General features: G+C 30.4%; 1 protein-coding gene across 2 annotated transcripts; it reads right to left on the bottom strand.

Annotated features, from left to right (window-relative positions):
- Positions 1-1,750: 1,750 nt before the first annotated feature.
- LOC112782365 (carotenoid 9,10(9',10')-cleavage dioxygenase 1) lies at positions 1,751-21,697 on the bottom strand. 2 transcript variants are annotated; one of them, XM_025824723.3, is made up of 13 exons: positions 21,554-21,697; positions 21,261-21,398; positions 19,203-19,305; positions 9,859-10,127; positions 8,354-8,533; positions 7,538-7,616; positions 7,170-7,251; positions 6,790-6,852; positions 6,570-6,708; positions 2,497-2,752; positions 2,357-2,415; positions 2,108-2,272; positions 1,751-2,023 (listed from the first exon to the last, which is right to left on the bottom strand). In XM_025824723.3, the coding sequence occupies exons 1-13, from the start codon at positions 21,671-21,673 to the stop codon at positions 1,892-1,894; spliced, it is 1,785 nt and encodes a 594-aa protein (XP_025680508.3). In that variant the 5' UTR covers positions 21,674-21,697; the 3' UTR covers positions 1,751-1,891. The 2 variants fall into 2 exon arrangements, with proteins under 2 accessions (XP_025680508.3, XP_072085845.1); XM_072229744.1 differs by lacking the exon at positions 8,354-8,533.
- Between the last annotated feature and the right edge of the window lie 742 nt (positions 21,698-22,439).

Below are 22,439 nucleotides of genomic sequence, written 5' to 3'. Positions count from 1 at the left end.
AGAACAAGAGTGAGAGTAGATAAAATCAGTGGCATCATGATGGCAAGGCAAGATAGAGGTAGTAGCTCTGGTGGCCCTCTTCGAGCTCAAACACAGCAGAAGCAGCAATGGCTTCACCCTTCACGTCGCCTCCTCCCGCGACCTCCACCCCTTCTTTCCCCTTTGCAGCGTGTTCTCTCTCCATCTATCTCGCCGCTTAACGATGACGACGAAAGGCGGCATGAGCGCAACGAAGTAGACAAGACCAGGACTGAGACCGAGCTCGAGGAATAAGCTGTGATTGTTTGAGCAAAGGAGGGTGGAGCATGGCAGAACTAGAGTAAAAGAGAGATGGAGCACGGTGGAACAGAGCCGACGCAGTACAATAGTGGCTGCGTGACGGAAGAACAACGCAAGATGAGTTGCAGTGGGAACGACCGCCTTGAGCATATAAGACACGAGCGATGGTAGAGATGTGCTGCGACAACGATAAAGTAGTCGGGATGACGGTTGGACCAGATTCGACGACAGCGGTAGGACGGAGGGAGTGACACAGCTTGAAGAAGAGATCAGTGATGGAGGCTAGGGTTTTCTTTGAGAAAGGGAAGCAAATGCGTGAGAGACAGAGAGGGTGTGACTAGTTCTTTTTTATTTCTAATTTGAAGCCGAAAACGGTGACGTTTAAGGATGAAAAGCAAAAATTGACCAGGTTCTGATTTGGTCTGACCGGTCAGTTCAATAGTTTTGAAACGATTTTCAGATCGGCAGTTTTATTTATCAAACAGAATCAGAATTGTTGGTGATTTCCGGTCAGGCCGATTCAATCAGCCGGTCTAATCCAATTTTCAAAACCATAAATGATTTATAATATATGATGACTAAGAGTTTACTTGCAATGAAATTTGATTCTTGCGAAGAGTGGATTTGGTAGAGCAACCCATCTTCATTTGAGGCAATGAAAAAGAGATTTGTGTTGGTAGGTCCCCAAACTCAAATGGACCCACAATTCTCAAAAAAAAAAAGAAAGAGAAAAGTGGCTAAAAGCCACTGTAAAGCAAAAAGAAAAAGAAGAGAGAGAATGTGTCTTCCTTCAACAAAAGAAAAGAAAAGCAATATAAAGAGTAGGAGAGGAGAAGAGATCGACCAAGAGAAGAAGAAAAAGGAAAAAATGGCAGTACCAAATTAGTAAACTTGCTCTATTTCTTATGAAATTTTTAGTATGTTGTTCATGGTGTAGAAATAAACATTAAGATATAACTTATTAGTTGTATGATTTTTTCTTTTGTCTGATTTGAGATACCTATTTTGTGGAGGATTTATATTGATTCTATCAATTTTGATAATGTATTTGTTGATTGTTGAGATATCCTAGTGCTACTAGAAAAACTGATTATGTACTCATTATTTTAATAGTGAAAGATTTTACTAGAATAGATCCTATGAGTTTTTTATTCTTTTTTTAAAGTTTTTCCATGATAAAAATTTTAATGTTTAATTATTTAATTTCTGTCATTATATTTACTACTTAGAATATCTCTAGAACTACCTATTTAATTGCAAAGGTTATAAAAAAATTATTTTGATTCTTTTATTGTAAGACAGATTCTTGTTTTAACCTCAGCTTTTTCCAATACTATTTACACTAGAGAATTCTATTGGAGTATATATACTCAAAGTAGTATATATGCTAACTGAAAACAGAATTCTTAACTAACTAGCTATTACTCTAACTAACTTTGACTCTTTGATCTTTCTTTAACAGCTTGGGATGGAACCTCAACTATTCTGATATTGATATTATAATGATTGAAATATAACGATATTCAAGCATTGCATTGTGTTGGCCTTATTATATTAAATGTATAATATGATGGCTAAATAGCAATGACATATATACATAACATAAATAGAGCTATGATGAGGGAGTTGAAGGTTGAAAAGAGATTGGCATGAAAGCTCCATGAAAGCCGTAAGGAACTCTGCATGGCAATGTAATCTTGGCAACTGCCTCACCACTTAACTTCTTTCCATCAATTATATGAACCTGCATTCATGCATGCAATTATTATTATTAATAATCTACATATATACATGGCATGGAACATAGTTAAGAAGAAGTAATTCCTACTTGTGATAAGTTAGTGTCTTCATTGTGAACAAAAGCAATGATCCAACCATCATCTTCTTCTTTTTCCATTTTGATGCCCCCTTTTTCTTTAGGGACAAAGGCGAGTCCAGTGCAGAACATATTGCTGCTTTCAAATGCATGATATTCCGTTCTTATAACATTTTCCTAATTTTATTTACACATTATTCAATTTTGTAATAATTTATAAAATTAAACAATACTCAATGCATATATAATTATTAATTGTACCTCAGATGATAGTTGTTCTTCAAAGTATAACTTAGCTAGACCTCCATATTTTGGCATATCTAACAACTCAAACACACAAACTCAGCATTATTAAACACAAAATCTAAACTTTAGTAATTTATAAATAAATAAATAGATACCTGCAGCAAAGCTTGCATTAGGATCCACCACTTGGGTGTATGCGTATTTATTCTTAACTCCAATAAAACTTTCATGGAGCACAGGAAAATCCATGAACTGATTTGGTCCATTAGTGAGATATTTCTCATTAACCTCCCCAGTTTTCATGTTTAATCGCCATTCATAACAACGAGAGAAAAACTTAGAATCATTATTCAGTCCTGCATCTGGCCCTGGAATTATTGAATCTAATGCTCTGCAACCCCACACCACCACCTATAGTACAAAATTAGTATCTAAAATTTTACTTATTTTGACATTTATAAAAAGTTTGATTCTTGTATTAGGAAAAATTTGATTATTTTTAAGTAAAAAATAGCTTTATTATTTTGATAGTAAATTATTTTATTAAAAAATTGTCTAAAATAACTCACATAAATATAAAAAAATAGGTAATAATAGATGTAATGACTAATTTTAAATATTGATAAAATATTTTAGTATTTATATGTATTTTTATTTTATATATTAAAATTGATACATATTTTTTTGAAATTTTTTATTTAAATTAAATAATTATATAATTTACTGATATATATAAACTACAGAATAATTACTTAAATAAATAACGCCAACACGAATATGGGCGTATCCCGGGTACTGAGATCCTGAACTATAACGTCCGGAGAATCTGACATATCCAGAGTGCACCCTAAATATATTGTAGGTCGAGAAACCGATATTGAGCATCCGAGATGTGTTCAAAAACTTATTTGGATCACAAGCACCCGAGATACCGTCAAAATAGAAATTAGTGTCAGAGTACCCGAGATACGTAGAGATACAATTTTAGGTAAATTTTAAATTAGACCAAGTTCATAAATAATTTTAAATTGATATTTTTAAATATAAATTAATTAAATTCATAAATAAAAATAAAATAAATACTATTTAAATAGTAATAAATTATACTAATTTTAAAAATATTAAAATTAGTAGACAATTAAAATTTGAATCGGTTCAGTATTAATCCAATTCTACTCTAAACTGTTGGATTTGGATTCCCTAAATTTTGAATTTTACTTTAGAAGGAAAAGTGTGATCTCTCACCATTTATTTCATAGGTGGGACCAAGAGAAGATATTAGAGAGAAATCATTCAAGGATGAGAGATCACACTTTACTCTCTAAAGTGAAATTCAAACTTTAGAGATTCCAAATCCTTTATTTGATCTGACTGACATTTCCAACGTAAATTAGAAGTGTACACATTGAAAATAGTAGATGATTGAAATTAGAAGTGGTTATTAAAAATGGTTATTAATTTTATTTTAATTTTAGGTGCCATCGATTTGGAGTTGAATTGGATTAACACAAAACTGATTCAAATTTTAATTGTCTACTAATTTTAATATTTTTAAAATTAGTATAATTTGTTACGATTTAAATAGTATTTATTTAATTTTTATTTATCAATTTAATTAATTTTCATTCAAAAATATCAATTTAAAATTATTTTTGAATTTTGTCTATTTTAAAATTTATCTGAAATTGTATCCGCACGTATCTTGAGTACTGTAATCCTAATTTCTAATTCCTGTTTTGACTGGATTTCAAGTGTTGTGACCAAAATCAGTTTTTGAACGCATTTCGGATGCTTAGTACGCGTTTTTCGACCTACAACGTATCCTGAATATCAAATTCTCCATGCGTCGTCATAGTCCGAGGTCTTAAGAGATACGCCTATACTCGCGTTGGGCTCACAATATCCAAGATGTAGTATGTTATTTATTTAAGTAATTATTCTCCATTTTATGTATATTGCTAAATTATATAATTATTTAATTTAAATAAAAAATCATATTTTTCTGTTATTAGATAAAAGCAAAATTTATCTCAATTAAAAAATTAAAATTAAAATGCTAAACTTTATTTAACAAAATTAAAATTATGTATCCATTCCAGATACAAAATAAAATAACGAGTAATTACTTAAACTATTTCGTGAAGTTTTTAAAATTGGATATTCTAGTCTTTAATTTTGGGTTTTAACATACATAAAATAATCTCCAATATTTATTTTTATTAGATAATACAGTCTCTTTCTGTTAGTTACTAATGGCAATTGTTGACGTGAAATTTTGATTCGCATGTGTGGCCATTAAGTGTCCGCGAGTATGATCTAATCTGAACAAATCAGTCCAAAAAATAAAGTAAAAAACAGTTCTCGAAAAATAAAAAATCTCAAAAGAATCCCTAAAAAATTTTAAAAAATTCAAAATAGTTGAATTATTTATATAAAATTATTTCTAAATTGAAAAATTTTAATTTCTAAAATTTTTTATTTATTTATCTCAAATTTGATTAGTCATATATAAAAAAACTTTACATTTTCAAATCTTAAATTATAAACTAATTTTAAAGTTTTTCAAAAAAAATAAATAATTAAATGAACTCATATTATTTTTTATCATATAAAATATTAATTTAATTTGTAAGTACCATATTTTATGATCATTCTTTAATGATGAAAAAGAGAATAAACTAGTGAATATTTTCTATTTATAAAATTTTTCACATAAATAATTGGAAATATTTTGTGCAAATGCTTATAAAAGTAACACTTTGAAACATGCATGCAAGTCATTTATGAAGTCAAATTTGTAAATTTTGGTCAATTATAGGATCAATGTGGATGATTTATAAAATTTCAATGCTATTTGAAACTCCTAATACTTTGCATATTTGAAAAAAAAAATGTCTTGACAAATTCAAATATTTTGTTTATATATTTTTTGAAAGTTTTGGAATTCAATTATTATAATGCTGTATAAAATAAATTTGCAGTTAAAGTTATTTTTGTGCTACTACAATTAATAATTATATCAAGAAAAAATAGTTTTTTCACTTATAAATATTTTTTTAAATTTATTTAGTTTCAATATCTTAGAAATTTAGGTATATAAAACGTAATCTTTATAATGCAATGACCTCTTAGATTTAGCTGTTATTATTATAATTTTTACATCACTTCAATGTAAGTACTAATGATAGGTTAATAATTAAATAATATTATATTTATAACATTTAAGTATTAATGAATAAAATTATTTTTTAGTTTATATTTTATTATTTTTTTATTCTTTATTTATTATATATACTTTGAATAATATTTTATTATTTTGATTAATAAAAATATTATAAAATATTGACTTTTGAAAAGATTAAAAATATTTGAAGGGTCCACTTTAAAATTTTTAAAATTTTTCATGAACTATTTTAAGATTTTTCAAAAATTTCAAAGATTGTTTTGTACTTTATCCTATAGATTAATTTGTCCAGCTTGCACACGTGGACACTTAGCAGTAGGGGTGGCAAAACAGGTTGAACCCGTCGGGCCGACCTGCTAAACCCGCTAAAAAAGATGGATCGAGTTAGGATTTGGAGCCCGCTCAATTAAAAAAATCCGTCAAACCCGCACCGCCAAATTGGCGGGTTTTGGCGGGGCGAGGTGGACCGGTCCGCCGAGCCGAAGATTTTTATTTTTTATTTTTTTATTAAATAAAAGAATGATTACTATTATAAAATTAATAATTATAAAATTTGACTATTTTTTATTTGTATTTGATTTTTAATTATTATTTTTTAGTTAATTTTAATGAATTTTATTTTTCATAAAAAAAAAGTCAAACAGGCTAGCCCATCGACCCGCCAATCCGCCGTAAAGCGGGACGGACTAGTATTTTGAACCCATTTTAGTTGGCGGGGCGGGCCGGCCCGTCCCGTTTATGAGACGAGCCTAGGCGGGGCGGGGCGGATTTGGGCGGGCCAGCCCGCTTTGCCACCCCTACTTAGCAGTCACTTGTGTCAATTAATGTTTCACATCAGTCATCATTATTAGTGACTTAGGAGGGAATCGATATTGTCTAATAAAACTAAATGTTAAGAACTGTTTTATATATTTTAAAATATGAAAGACTAAAGTATTCAATTTTAAAAATTTCAGGATTAATTTAAATAATTACTCATAAATAATTATATAAAATAATTTTCTTTCAAATATGACTGCTATGCAAATATATAATTAAAGTTACCTCGTGACCTTCCTCAAAAGAGTTAATAAAATGAAATGTACTATGAGGTGTGACCTCAAACCATTTGATTGAATCTGCATCACCATATATGGGCATAATCCCAATCCTCGCGTATTTCTCCTTCTCATATTCTATCAATCTACAACATATATATGAAGAATTCAAAAATTTAAAGCGCAAAATTATTTATTAGAAAGAGGTGCATGTGTAATATACTCACTGGCCTCTTCTAAGAAGTCTGTTTGGGTCAATTATGAGTGGATAATCCAATATCACAATGTATCTGCATATATATACACAAAAAAAGATAGATTATGATAAGAGGATAAGTGATAAGTGCATGTACATATGATAAGGCAGTTAGAAGTTGTTAACTAGAGTGGTTAGAAACAGTTAGTGAAGTCTAGCTTAGAGAACAAGTCACAACAACTTGTATACATACATTGACGTACATCACCATTCAACACAATGCTAGGTAATACAATCAGATCAACACTCTCTGAACTCTGAATTCACTGGTAGCAGTTTCAATTATTATTATTGTCATCGTCGTCGGCGGCGGCGGCGGCGGATAACATTTATAACGAATAATATTATTACCTTTGTGTGATACCTATCTCATGGCAAAGACAGCATCTGTCTAGTTTTATATCCACTTTATGAACCAATTCTTTTCCATCAGCTGAAAATAATGAACAAACAGCAGAAACCCCTTCAATCAACTAATTGATAAATAATTTGAAAAAAATGATGGATAAATGATACAATAATAGTATCATTATTTGTGTCATGATTAAATAATTTAGTGGTTTTTTTCTAATTGAGAATTCTGTTAAGTACATCATCTATGTTACAGTAAGAGAGAACCCATAGAAGACAATAATAACAGAATAAATAAAATTAAAGAAAAGGAAAACTCATCTCTATGAAAATGTGAGTGTAAATAATGCATGTAAAATAAAGCATACCAGAAACTATTCCAATTTCAAGAAAAGGTTTGGTTGCCTCTACTCCAAAGATAACCAGCTCTCCGGTATCTAGAACTTTCTGTATATTAACATGCATTTTGCAAAAACCAACAACAGGAAAAGAACAGGTAAAAGAAAAATTAAGTACAATATATGTGTCTATATACATATAGTGTATCAAGTTAGAGTAATAAACATTTATAACTAATGAAAGAAAAATATGCAAATTAGTATTTAATATTAAAAATAAGAGAAAAGGATAAATAAGTTTTTAACGTTTTAATTCGAAGATAAATTTGTCTCTTGAAATTGAAAAATATAAAATCATCTTTCACCTTATAAAATGCGTGACATTTAGATCCTTTCATACAATTGCCTAATCAAAACGTAACGAAGTGAGCTGATGTGTCGTCCATATATCCGTTACGGTGTCATTTTGAAATCTGCTTATCTGTCCTCAAATTTTTTTACAACGGACTACGTAAGCACTGTAACGGATATATGGACGACACATCAGCTCACTCCGTGACGTTTTGATTAGGCAATTACTATGCACAGAATGATCTTAATGTCGCGCATTTTGTAAGGTGAGGGATAATTTTATTTTTAATTTTAAGGAATAAATTTGTCTTCAAATTAAAAAGTTAAGAATTTATTTGTCTTTTTCTCTAAAAATAATTAACAGAATATATAATCATTCAAAAATCAAGTAAGGTTATATTTTAATTTTTTTATTCGTGTAAATTTCAATAATTTATATCATATTTCTTTTTAATTATTAACTATTGAATAATGTACATAATATATAATATATACCTTAGGGTGGCTGCCAAAAGGACGATTCCATACTCCATTGAAATCCCATTGATTCAAAGTATTTAATGTGAAAATATCAATCTCAAAAGGAAGGTGACTTTCAGTAACTGAATAGAACTTTCCTGAATGCTCAATCACATTGGTGTTGCTATAATATTTATAGTTTTCTCCAAATCTCAACTGCATGTGAATTAATACACACAACACACCAAAATGTTGATGACTCATGTCGGATGGGACTTCAGATGTTATTTGGCTTAAAATAGATTTGTCACACCTAGTTCTTATAGTCACAAAAGAAAATAGGATAAAGTATTATTTTTATCTTAACTATTTGGATCGAATTTTAATTTGGTCTCTAATATTTTAAATGTCTTAGTTCAATTCTAAAAATTTTCAAACATCTTATTTTAATTTTAAAAAAGTTTTAAATATGTTTAATGTTTTCTCACAATTAAATTTAACACAAATAATTCACATATTAAAGAGCCAATAGCATTCGATTTCAGTATGTAAATAAAATTAATCCACCAACGATCACTAATATAAAAGTTTTTCCTTTAATTTTGAAGCGCGTTGATAATTGATTGTTAGGATTCAAAATTTTGTACCAAAAAAAATTGAGGAGAAGAAGTGTTATAAGAATGTTTGGTTATATTTTTTACCATATAAAAGAAGATATGACTTAATTAATAACGTTATTAACGTCCATGTCATTTATTCCATTAACTATTAGTGTTAAATTTAATGGTAGTACTACATTAAACCTGTTTAAAACTTTTTCGAACAAAAATAAGACGTTTAAAACATTAGAGATCAAATTAGAATAATTTAACCCAAACATTAAAAACTAAAATAATACTTTACCCAAAAAAATATTTTCTTCAAAGTATATACTTAAATTAGTTCAATTCATAACTAATTTCAACTAAGATATTTTGGTCATTAATAATTTTTTTATTATGAAAATTCCTGAAATTATACCTATTTGACAAATTGGTTTCTATTATTTTTAATAAAATTTTTAGTATACTTATTAAATAAATAAGTCTTAACAAATTTTATTATAGGTAATTAAATTTTTAAATTTTTATAAGATAAATTAATCTTTCTTACAAAGAGATTAATTTGTCTTGAGAATCTCTAAAGTATTAAAAATTTGCTGAGAATCAAAATGTTTGAATTAAAATTTTTTGGAGACAAATTTGGGTGTTTATTTATTTATTTTTTTTAAAGTTTTGTTATTTTGTTGATTGATTGTCAATTAAAAAGAAACCTTTAATTTTCTAATAAAACTATAAGAAAAGTCTAGGAGGCCAGCAACTTTATTAAATTCTGGCCAGCATGTAACTAGCAAAGAAAAGTGAGTCATTGGATGAAATCTCACACCAATCTCACACCATTGAAATCATCATTGATGACTATTTGATGGCTACAAATCACAAAAATTGCTGTCCCCCTAGTACTCCTCAAAACTAAAATGTATAAATGAATAAAATGTTGACCTTGTTTAGCATGAGAGAAGATAGAACAGCAAGTGAATCTCCTTTGACAGCAGGAAGAAACAAAGGCTTAGTACTTTGTTTCTCAAGCCTATATGATGAAGTTTCAACATGTTTGTTGTTGTACACAAGAGTGTAATTCCCATCATTTTCATCAATTTGCTTTTTGAAATACAAAGCATGAAGCATTCCTTCTCCTTCCACCCAAGCACTATCTGAACTCCCCAAAATTGACTTTGTTGATTTCAACCCTCCAAACAGTGGGTTTGATCCTAAATTACATACATATACATGCATGAACACTAGAGAAATAAAGAAAATTTTTGGCATATATATCATAAACATAGATATATTACGAGGGGCACTTTGTAATATAAAACAATGGAATTTTTACATTTTCTGTTTATTATTATTTAGATGGAAGGACGCTGTATGTAGCTTTTAAAATGTTAAGGAGAAAACTAAATTTAAAAAAGAAAAGTTAGAGATGATTTTAAATTTTTATACAAACATTAGTGGTTCCGGTTTAAAATGATTTTTACCAAAAAAAAAAACTAAGAATAATTTAGCTCTCTAAGTATAAAATTATTACAACTTATTAAAATATTTTTTTATGATTTATTTTTTATTATAGTTTGCCAGAACAAAATATTAAGAACCAATGTTTTTAATAGGACAATTTATCTAAATAACACAATTGGAATGCATATTTATGCAAATACAACAATCTCAATCTCATTACATGCATGCGTGCCCTGTTTTAATTTTATGTAAATCTACTAATTACGATTTATCATTTGGTCATAAATCACGAGACCTTTACTGTAGTTTATGAGGAGCAGCATTTAGATATAAATTGCGTGACTCCTACCGCAATTTTTGAAGATCAGCATTTGTACATAAAATGCGATAAAGCAGTGACGGATTGCATTCTCTAAGATTTGAGTTTTTGGATTTAAGAGGATTTGGGAGAGAATCACTTGGCATCGATACTTTGGCGGGTTGGGGTCATAAAAGAACAAAATCGTTTGTACCGATTGAACGGTGTTGTTCATGTGACTGGAAATATCAACGAAGAGGTTAGTTGTTTATAGATTTTTTTTTCTTTATATGTTAGTTGTTTGCTGTTCCGTTCATATGTTATGTCACTTTGAACTGTGATTTTGGTATTTTTATAAAGAATTTAAAGATGTTAGTGATTTACCTGTTAAAATTTGATTAGTACCAGTTTAATTTTTTAATTTTTTTTTAATTTGATTAGGGTCAAGTAAATGACGATCCACTTCACATAGTTTCACGGGAGGTTTTGGGTGCTCCTTGCCGATGCAAGTGAGGAGACAGTGTGTAGGTATGCTCGTACTTATGTCATGATGTTACTATTGACTCAGCTATTCATCAGTGACAAGAATGAGAGCTGGGTTCACCTTCGATGGCTGCCGTTTGTGGCAAAACTGCTTGATGAGTTGGAAAAGTATAGCTGGGCCTCAGCTGCACTGGCCTTGTTGTATAAATACATGTGTCGAGTTACAAACAGAAATGTGGTTAACTTGGCCAGACCACTTTAGCTACTACAGTCTTGAATTTTCTCACGGTTTCTGACGTAAAACCGAGTGATTTTGACACATTTGTATTTTTGCTGGCATCCAGGTATCATTTTAATGCTTTGTGCTATATATGCTTATTTTAATGTTGTGTTCTGGAACTTGATGGGCCCTGCTATGTACGTGGATTTCTCCTTGTATCCTCATCACTGTCCCCAACTATATCGACAGGCTCTTTGTCTAAATCATCATCTCTCATTGTATTTTCAACCAGATCATGTTCACCATCACCTACACAATTAGGAATCATGATAGGAGAACTAGCCATCTCAACTGCCAGTTGATGGAACGAACGGTTCTCCAATGTTACATAACCATCTTCATTTGTACGGTTCAAATCAACTGCAACGGATAGAGATGCAATGATCGGACAAGCTTCTGCAACCACGGCATCGAACTAGAGGCACTCCCAAGCCAGTTGACTGAGGATTTGGAGCTGATGTCCCAAAACTGTCGACACCATCCTCTGACTTCTTATACAACTCATGTATTCTGACTTTCGAAAAACTTCTTCGGCAATGAAACAGAACCTGTAGATCTTCATCAAACCTTATCATAAAATATCATACTTCACACTGGCTGACACAACTACAATAGGTATCTTATAAAATAACTTCTTTACCCATTTGGTCCCAAATACCCCAAGCTTTTGCAATATAGTAGTTTTTAGATCTGACAAGGTTTTCGATGAACGAATAAATACACTGAAAAATTCTTTGTCAGTAAACTTCACACCCTCTCTTTTGCTTTTGTGAATGTTTTCATAGCAATACACTAGTGCTAAGAAACTATCCTCCTCACTAGGCATTGTGAAAATGACTTTCTCCTTGACAATTACTCTCAATTCATATATAGAGAGCTTATAACCTTCATAAACCGCAATAAGGGTCCCGCAGTTTATGTACAAATGCTTCTTTTCATAAACTGCAGTAGGAGTCCCGCAGTTTATGGCCAAATGATAAATCGTAGTTAACAGCCACGATTTATATAAAAATGAAATAGGACAGGCATGTAATGAGTTACAAATTGTTATATTTGTGTAAATATAAATCTTAATTTATTTAGATAAATTATTCTTTTTAATAAAAAAATTAATTAATTTAATTTATATTCAAGACAAAAATAAAAAAAAGTGTTAGTCACTTGACATTTTTCATACATATAAATAAAGTAAACTTGCAAAGTCAAATAAAATATAAAAATTGCACATCCAAATTAAAATTAATTAAATCTGGCTAATTTTACTAATTATTTTTCATTGTTTTTAGATTTATCCTTTTTTCAGTTAAGCTCTAAATTATTTCATAATTGAAGTTGGTTTAATTCTTACACAGGAATCTACATATATCATTCTGCCGCTAAATTAACAATTTAAAAGAAAAACAATGCAAGTTGCTGGTAATCAATAAAAAGTATGAGTATTTATCTATTTTGGTCCCTAAAAAATTTTGGAACTGACATTTTAGTCTCTAATTAAAATTAATTATTCGATTGGTCCTTAACAATTAACTTCGATCCGTCAGTCATTTAAGTCCTTTGCTCCGTCAATTTTAACAGAGAACAAAATGGTCCCTGACAACTTTAACAGGGGACAAAATGGTCCCTAACCCCTCTATTCGGAAACGACACCGTTCTCCTCTAATTTTCATCATATCTTGCTTAACCCTAACATTTATACTCTCATTTTTCACCTTCACAGTCTTCTTCTCCTTCCTCCTCTTCAACTCCAAGATCAAGCCATGGTATAACTGCCACGCGTGTTGTACCCACCTCAATATGTTATGGACCACACACTTCCCAAATCTCTGTGACTAGTACACCCACCTTTTCCGCACTTCACTCGCCAGAAGCATCTACCTCCACGTCTTTGATAACAGCATCACCTCCAACCTCGACAACATCCACCATATCCTCAAGATCAAGTTCCACAACTACCCCAATGACACGCTTTTCTCCACTCTTTGACAAGTAATATAGATTGTTGGACATTAGGACATCATCAGAAGATTCTCCTTCGACACCATATACAAATTATCATTTGGATTGGACCTCGAGTGCTTCATTCTTTCTCTCCTGAAGTCCAAATTGACAGACAGTTTCGATCTCGCATCCAAGCTATCAATACAGTGAGCAATGCCACCGTCACCATTCATATGAAAACTGAAGTGATTACTGAATATTGGTTCGGAGAAGAAGCTGAAGGAAGCAATCAGAGTAGTGGACAATGTGGCCATGGAGATGATAGGGTAGAAGAGGAGGGAGATGGCAGCGACGATGACGGGTTTAAACAAATCGGACTTGCTATCTAAATTCATAGGATCCATCGAAGACGACAAGTACTTAAAAGACATAGTCATTAGTTTTCTGAGTATGAATTGGTTGAAAACAAGTTGATAATTTTTCTTTTTGTGAACATTGAAGTTGCAGAATGTGCATTGTATAGCTTAAAGTTGTAGTGTTAGGTTGTTAGGGTTATGCGATATATGATGGAAATTAGGAGAGAATAGTGTCGTTTCCGAACTGAAGGAGTCATGGACCATTTTGCCCCCTGTTAGAGTTGTCAGGGACTATTTTGTCCTCCGTTAGAGTTGACAGAGTAAAGGACCTAATTGAATGACGGAGTTAATTGTTAGGGACCAATCGAATAATTAATTTTAGTTGGAGACTAAAGTGTTTGATCCAAAATTTTTTTAAGACTAAAATGTGTGAAAATTAGTAAAGCCAATTTTAGAAAATAAATAAATAAACAATAATTAAATAAAATGAAAGGTAATAAACAATCCTAGTTTATAATCTTAGAATTTTAATGGTTGAAAAAGAAAAGAATTATATACCTTTAATTGACGGATAGTTCATATTGAAGAGACTCACAAATAAATTGAGTTTTTCTTTAATTCTTTTCAATCAAGTCATCTAGATAGAATAACATAATATTTCTAAATAGTTTTCTCCTATATATGTAGAGAGAAGTGTGTTCTCCTTTTGTCAAATGAGAGTGTTATTGTAGTCTCTTTGTGATAGAGACAAGTTGTAATTCTCAAAGAAAGTTATTCAATTATTTCTATATTTTATACAAATTTCTAATTTTTTATCTCTATATTTTGCTGTGTCATTTGTCTGGTACCTAACAGTGGTATCAGAGCCAAAGGTTGTTGATTAATATATCTATTTTTTTGCTGCGAGTTACCGTCTAAAAAAATGGCAGCAAAGTATGAAATTCCAAAATTTAGTGGGAGTAATTTTTCCGTATGAAAATTGAAGATAAAAGCCATTATGAGAAAAGACAATTGCGTGGCAGCAATTGAAAGTAGACCCATTGGAATTACAGATGAAAAATGGAAGGAGATGGATAACAATGTTGTTACAAACTTACACTTGGCACTAGCTGACTCAGTTTTATCAAGTGTAGCAGAAAAAAAGACAGCAAAGGAAATTTGGGATGCTCTCACCAAATTATATGAAGTCAAGTCACTTCACAACAATATATTCTTGAAGAGAAGACTTTATTCTCTTTGAATGAGTGAGTCCACATCGACAACAGATCACATCAACAATCTAAATACGCTATTTTTCCAACTCTCATCGTTGGAATATACCATAGTAGAAAATGAACGTGCAGAGCTCTTACTTTAAAGTCTACCAGATTCATATGATCAACTTATCATTAACTTAACTAATAATGTTTTGACTAATTATCTTTCTTTTGATGACATGGTTGCCGGTTCTAGAAGAAGAATCTAGGCACAAGAATAAGGAAGATAGATTAGAGAACTCAAAATAAGCAGAGGCTTTGTTGATGATAAGAGGGAGATCAATGGAGCATGGTTCCAGTGGGAGTTAAAGTAGACCAAACTCATAAAGTAAGAAGCAGGTCAAATGCTACAATTGTTGTAAGAGATGGCACTTCAAGAAAGATTGTTGGAATAAGAAGAGCATAGAGAAGGTTCCAGAAGGATCAAGTTCTCAAGGATATGTTACGAGCATATCTGATGATGGAGAAATCCTGTATGGCGAAGTAACAATTGGTTCTAAAGGTAGCAAACAACTCACTGATGTTTAGATTGTTGATTCAGGAGCAACCTAGCACATGACTCCTCATCGTGATTGGTTTTGTACATATGAACCTGTCTTGGAAGGATCGGTGTTTATGGGAAACGATCATGCCTTAGAAATTATTGGGATGGGTACTGTCAAAATAAAAATGTTGATGGTTCTATTCGTTCATTTCAAGGGGTAAGACACGTGAAAGGCTTGAAGAATAATTTTTTGTCGATTGGACAATTGGATGAACTTGGTTGCAAGACCCATACTGAAGGTGGGATCTTGAAAGTTGTTAAAGGAGCTCTTGTAGTAATAAAAGCAGAAAAGATTGCAGCAAATCTATACATGCTTGTGAGAGATACTTTGCAAGAGGCAGAGGCATCAGTTGCTTCAGTAAGCCAAGAAGAAACGTCGATGATATGGCATTGCAAACTGGGCCACATGTCAAAACGAGGCTTGAAGATTCTTGTAGAACGTAATCTCATTCCCAGACTCAAATCGATAAACTTACCATTTTGTAAGTACTGCGTTACAAGCAAGCAACATAGATTGAAGTTTGGTAGATCAACTACTCGGAGTAAACGCATATTGGATTTAATTCATTCTGATGTGTGGGAATTACCGGAGATGTCCCTAGGAAGAGCAAAATATTTTGTATCATTTATTGATAATTACTCTAGGAGGCTATGGGTATACCCGATCAAGAAGAAGTCAGACGTATTTGCGATATTTAAAGAGTTCAAAGCAAAGTTAGAACTTGAATTCAAAAAGAAGATCAAGTGTTTAAGGACAGATAATGGAGGAGAATATGTCAATGGTGATTTTCTAACATTTTGCAAGCAAGTAGGTATTCAACGACAATTCACAGTTGCATATACGCCTCAACAAAATGGTGTAGTAGAGCAAATGAATAGGACTCTCCTAGAAAGAGCACGAGCTATGTAGTAAACTGCAGGTTTAGCCAAGTCTTTTTGGACAGAAGCTGTTAAAACTGCCTGTTATGTGATAAATTGGTCACCATCAACTGCAATTGGGTTGAAGACACCAATGGAGATATGGCAAGTTAAGCCACCTAATTATTCTTCTTTACATATATTTGGTTGTCCTGTGTACGTGATGTACAATTTCCAAGAAAGAATAAAGCTGGACCCAAAGCCTAGAAAATATATATTCTTGGGTTATGCTGACGGAGTTAAGGGGTATTGCCTGTGGGATCTCACTGCTCACAAGATAGTTGTCAGTAGAGATGTGGTATTTGCAAAAGATGAATTGCAAAGAGAACAAGAAAATGACATCACTATTGAAGAAATAACTACTATTCAAATAGATGAAAAATACAGAGAAGGTGATTTTTCTGAAGCAGATCTACAGCACGAAAAACAAGAAGCAAAGGCCAATGACATAGAAGTTCATCAATCCACTCGACAAAGAAGAACACCATCATGGCACTCAAATTATGTTTTGACAAACCATGATACATATTGTCTTTTGACAGAAGATGGAGAGCCAACAACTTTTATGGAAGCTATGCGCAATCCATACGCTTCTATGTGGATGACAGCAATGCAAGAAGAAATTGAGGCATTACATAGGAACCATACCTGGAAACTTGTTGAACTTCCAGCAGGTCGAAAAGCTATTAGTAACAAATGGGTTTACAAGATCAAACGAGATAGTGTGATCAGGTGGAACGATATCATGCAAGATTGGTTGTCAAGGGATATGCTCAGTAAGAAGGTGTTGACTTCAATGAAATATTTTCTCTAGTGGTGAAACTAACTACTATTAGAATAGTTTTGGATATGTGTACTGTATTTGATTTGCATTTAGAGCAATTAGATGTAAAGACTGCTTTTCTTCATGGAGAACTTGAAGAAGAGATATATATGCTCCAACTAGAAGATTTTGAAGAACAAGGAAAATAAAACTTGGTTTGCAGGTTAACTAAATCTCTGTACGGTCTAAAGTAGGCGCTAAGGTGTTGGTACAAGAGATTTGATTCTTTCATTATTAGCCTTGGATACAACAGACTTAGTTTAGATCATTGTACCTATTACAAGAGGTCTGGTGATAATGATTTCATCATTCTGCTGTTGTATGTGGATGACATGTTGGTAGTAGGTCCCAACAAAGATCAAATCCAAGAATTGAAGGCACAGTCAGTTAGGGAGTTTGATATGAAAGACTTGGGACCAGCAAACATGATTTTAGGGATGCAAATCTACCGAGACAAAAGGGATAGGAATATTTGGCTATCACAAAAGAATTATTTGAAGAAGATCTGCAACGCTTCAATATGCAAGAATGTAAACCAATTTCAACCCTACTTCCTATAAATTTCAAATTATCCTCAAGTATGTGCCCTAGTAGTGAAGTAGAGAGGATGAAAATATTTCGAGTACCGTATGCATCAGCGGTGGGAAGCCTTATGTATGCCATGATTTGTACAAGGCTAGATATTTCTCAAGCAGTTGTGGTGGTAAGTCGATTTATGGCAGATCCGGGTAAAGAGCATTGGAATGTTGTTAAGAGGATCCTAAGATACATCAAAGGGACCTCGGATGTTGCATTATGTTTTGGAGGATCGGAATTCATTGTCAATGGATATGTCGATTTAGACTTTCCAGGTGATCTTGATAAACGAAAATCTACTACAGACTATGTGTTTACGCTTGCAGGAGGAGCTGTGAGCTGGCCATCTAAATTACAAACTGTTGCAGCTTTATCTACTATAGAAGCTAAATATATGATAACTACACAAGCATGTAAGGAAGCTATTTGGATCTAAAGGTTGATGGAGGAACTCGGGCACAAACAATAGAAGATTCTTGTGTATTGTGACAGTCAGGGTGCCTTGCACATTGCAAGGAATCATGCCTTTCATTCAAGAACAAAACACATTGGAGTACAATATTACTTTGTTCGGAAAGTAGTAGAGAAAGGAAGTGTTGATATGCAGAAAATTCACGCTAAAGATAACCTAGCAGATGCCATGATAAAACCAATCAACACTGAAAAATTTGAATGGTGTAGATCCTTATATGGCCTATCGAATACATGAGCAATATGAATTTTGAAAATTTATCAAAATTAGCTTTAAGAGTGAGATTGTGAAAATTAGTAAAGCTAATTTTAGAAAATAAATAAATAAATAATAATTAAATAAAATGAAAGATAATAAACAATCCTAGTTTATAACCTTAGAGTTTTAACGGTTGAAAAAGAGAATAATTATATACCTCTCTAATTGACGAATTGTTCATATTGAAGAGACTCACCTATAAATTGAGTTTTTCTTTAATTCATTTCAATCAAGTCATCCAGATAGAATAACATAATATTTCTTTGAGTAATTTTCTCCTATATATGTAGAGAGAAGTGTGTTCTTTTGTCAAGAAAAAGTGTTATTGTAATCTCCTTGTGATAGAGAAAAATTATAATTCTCAAAGAAAGTTATTCAATTATTTTCATATTTTATACAAATTTTTAATTCTTTTATCTTTATATTTTGCTGTGTTATTTGTCTGGTACCTAACAGAATGGATAAATACTCAAAGTATGAACAATTATTTTCATTTTTTTCGCACTAACATTTATTTTCCATTTCAATTTCTCTTCGGATTTATATTTAATATATAATAAGAAAATTATATCATAAAAAGCTTAAATTATTAAAGACACAGGGTATTATACTATTATATATACCATTTCTAATGTAGACACCTTCTGGAAATCCCTTTGGTATTTCACCTTCAATATCAGTGATAAGTATGGGCTCTCCTATCTCCTCTACCGGAGCAAAGTTACTCTGCAAGTAAATTACTATTAATTATTAATTTACTATATTCTTATAACATACATATATAGAAATGTGTTCTATTCATTTTATATTTTGTCCCTCTCCAAAGTATCTTATGAAACCATTACTTAGTCATCGAATGGAAATAAGTAGATTGTATATGCATTAGGCTTTTAGAAAAGTATTTTAATAGATGTTTGTATTTTTTAAAAAACATAACCACAAGTACTTTATTTTGTATTTTGTAAATAAAAAAATTATTTGCATATATTTGTAGTTTTGAAAATTTTAGAAATATTTTTGAAAACATATAAATTTAAAAAAAAATTTCTTTAAAGTTAATTTATATTTATTAATATTAAAAAGTATAATATGACATCATATATTAACAAATATTTAAATTTATGGTTACTTACTTAATTATTGCTGCCAAATTCCATTCAAGATAAAAAAAAATCTCTCTACTTATGTTTATTGTGGTTATTTAAAATTTTAAAAGCTATTTTTTAAATATAATCATATATTTTTTTTGTATTTATTAAAAGATAATTTACTGAATATAGAGGTTACAATTAAAGTTAAATTAAAGTGAGCTAAACGTATAGTCATACCAAGTTCAAGTTTTAGTCACGAATATTGAGCTCAATTCGTAATTGACTCATTAACAATAAAAAAAGTCTAGGGGCCAGCAGTTTTGTTAAATTTTGGCCAGCATGTAACCAACAGAGGAAGGTGAGTCATTGGATGAAATCTCACACCAACCTTACACCATTAAATCATCATTGATGACTATTTAATGGCTACCAATTACTAAAATTGCTGCCCCTAACATTGCTCTTAACAATAAACATATTTATGGATTTTAAACTCGACCCACCAAAAATTTACCAATTAACTAAAATAACATGATATAATCTATAATTTAATATAAATAAATTATAACTTACTACAAAAAATATCTTATCAATTATATATTGTCTATCTAGTAATTATATAGTTTATGTCTTTTATCAAAATCATATATAAAAAATTATTATAAAATTTTATATCAAAATATTAATATATAGATATATTATTTTTTCTATCATAAATAATTTAATTAAAGTTATTATTCATTCAACTAATAATATAATAAATAAAGATGTTACCATTTAGATATGACAAAAATAAAAATACACTCTCATATATTCCACAAATATAAATGTTATAATTGTATATAATTGAGTTAGCTTACAAATTAATAAATCAAACTTTACTCATTTAATATATGAGTTAAATTTAGACTCAAATTCATCTCATAATAAATCTATAAAATCAATTTATTGATGGGTTAACAAGTAGAGTTTGAACTATAGCTTAAAATCAGAACTTACTTGACTGGACAATTTTTAAAAAATTATCATTCAAAATGTGAATGCTATGGTGCCTATCACATTGTACCTAAGTTATTAAAAAGAGTAAACAAATAATATTTAATAAATTTTATATGATTTATTTTTTTATTTTAAATATTTTATTTTTTACTTTAAAAGGTAAGTTAGACAATTTAAACATAATAACAAAGGCATCATAAAACTCACTCATTCAAAAACCAATTTTGATAACCTAACTATTGATGATAAAAAAGTAAAGAGAAAGTATAGCTAGCCAATAGAGTATATGTACAATGTGTATAATGGGGTTTAGAAATGTTCAATTCAGTAGAATATCATATGTTTATTATCTTTGGTACCCACATGGTTATTCTGAATAGTATGGATGTATTGTATTTGAGAAATGAGTAGTATTTTATCTTGAATGTTCATTTTTTAATTTATATTAAGCCAAATAAACAGCTAATTATACACATTATACAAATACTCCATTAGCTCTGTAACAAGATTTAAAAGTAAAATTTTACCAAACCAGGTCAATACAGTGGGTGGTACATCAAAAACCACTGTATGAGTGTATATATTAGGAACCTGAGATGGAAGGCGTGGCAAATCAACAAACTGGAAAACTGAATCCACAACAGCATCAAGGAATTTTGTTGTGATGCTTTTCATGGCTTTGGAAGCATCGATTTGCAATGTAATTTGTTGCAAAGATCTTAACATTGGCTGAGTGTGAAGTAATGAACAAGGAGAAGAAGTCATGTGAGAAGATGTTACTCGTTCAAATAAAAATAATATGTGTGGAAAATACTAATTTACTCAGGACTGGCAGAAAATTAGAGAGAGAGAGAGAGAGAGAGAGAGAGAGAGAGAGAGTTTACGTTGAATATGGTGGAGAATCCAGCAGCAGTGGAGTGATCAAAGCCATGTGAGAAGATGAAAGGTCGTTTGGGATGAATGGAACACTTTGGTGCAAGAACCATGTGTGAACAAGTTCTCATTTTTGTGTTTCTACTTTGTCTACTAGATGCAATTTTCCTCCTATACCACCCAACCCTATTTATGGTAATCAAAATGTTTGATAACCAAAAAAATTAATAAAAAATAATTTAAATTTATTTTTATTATTAGAATTAATAAATATTAAATAAGATCATTTTAAATTAAATTTTTATTATTTTTTTAACATTACCAATATAATAAATAAAGCTGAGCTATTAGATCTTATATTATATTAATTATCAAAATTAAACAATAAAATCATTATATGATTTTGAATAACAAAAATACCAACAATCAAGGTATGGGAATATTCTTATTAAGAAGAACAATGAAGTATAGTAAGAATTAAAATTTAAATTTTTTTTTGTTATTAGTTAAAAATTTTGATATTATATTATATTTTTTTAAATGTTAAATTATTAGGTAAAAATATATAAATGAAGAGATAGATCTAAAAGGTTAGAGAAGGGAAAGGAATCACAAGTATATATCAAAACAAAGATAAAGTTTAATAAAATTATATAAAAATATAAAGAATGCTAATGGTTCAAAAAAACTATTTTTGACCATATTTATATAGGTATGGCTAATTTATGTGAGAAAAATGAGGGTTTTTTTTAAACTTTATCTTTTTTAATATATATACTTTGAACTCATGAATTATTGATGGAGAAATTTTAATTTATTAGAGTACAAAATCAATAAATTAACTAAACCTTTTGATTATAAAATTTTTGATATTATGTCATTAATTTTTCTTTTAAA

The sequence above is a fragment of the Arachis hypogaea genome, chromosome 20, assembly GCF_003086295.3.
Source record: "Arachis hypogaea cultivar Tifrunner chromosome 20, arahy.Tifrunner.gnm2.J5K5, whole genome shotgun sequence".
NCBI classification, from domain to species: Eukaryota; Viridiplantae; Streptophyta; class Magnoliopsida; order Fabales; family Fabaceae; genus Arachis; species Arachis hypogaea.
The sequence above is the reverse complement of the archived record's forward strand: the minus strand, read 5'-3'. Positions and strand labels throughout refer to the sequence as shown.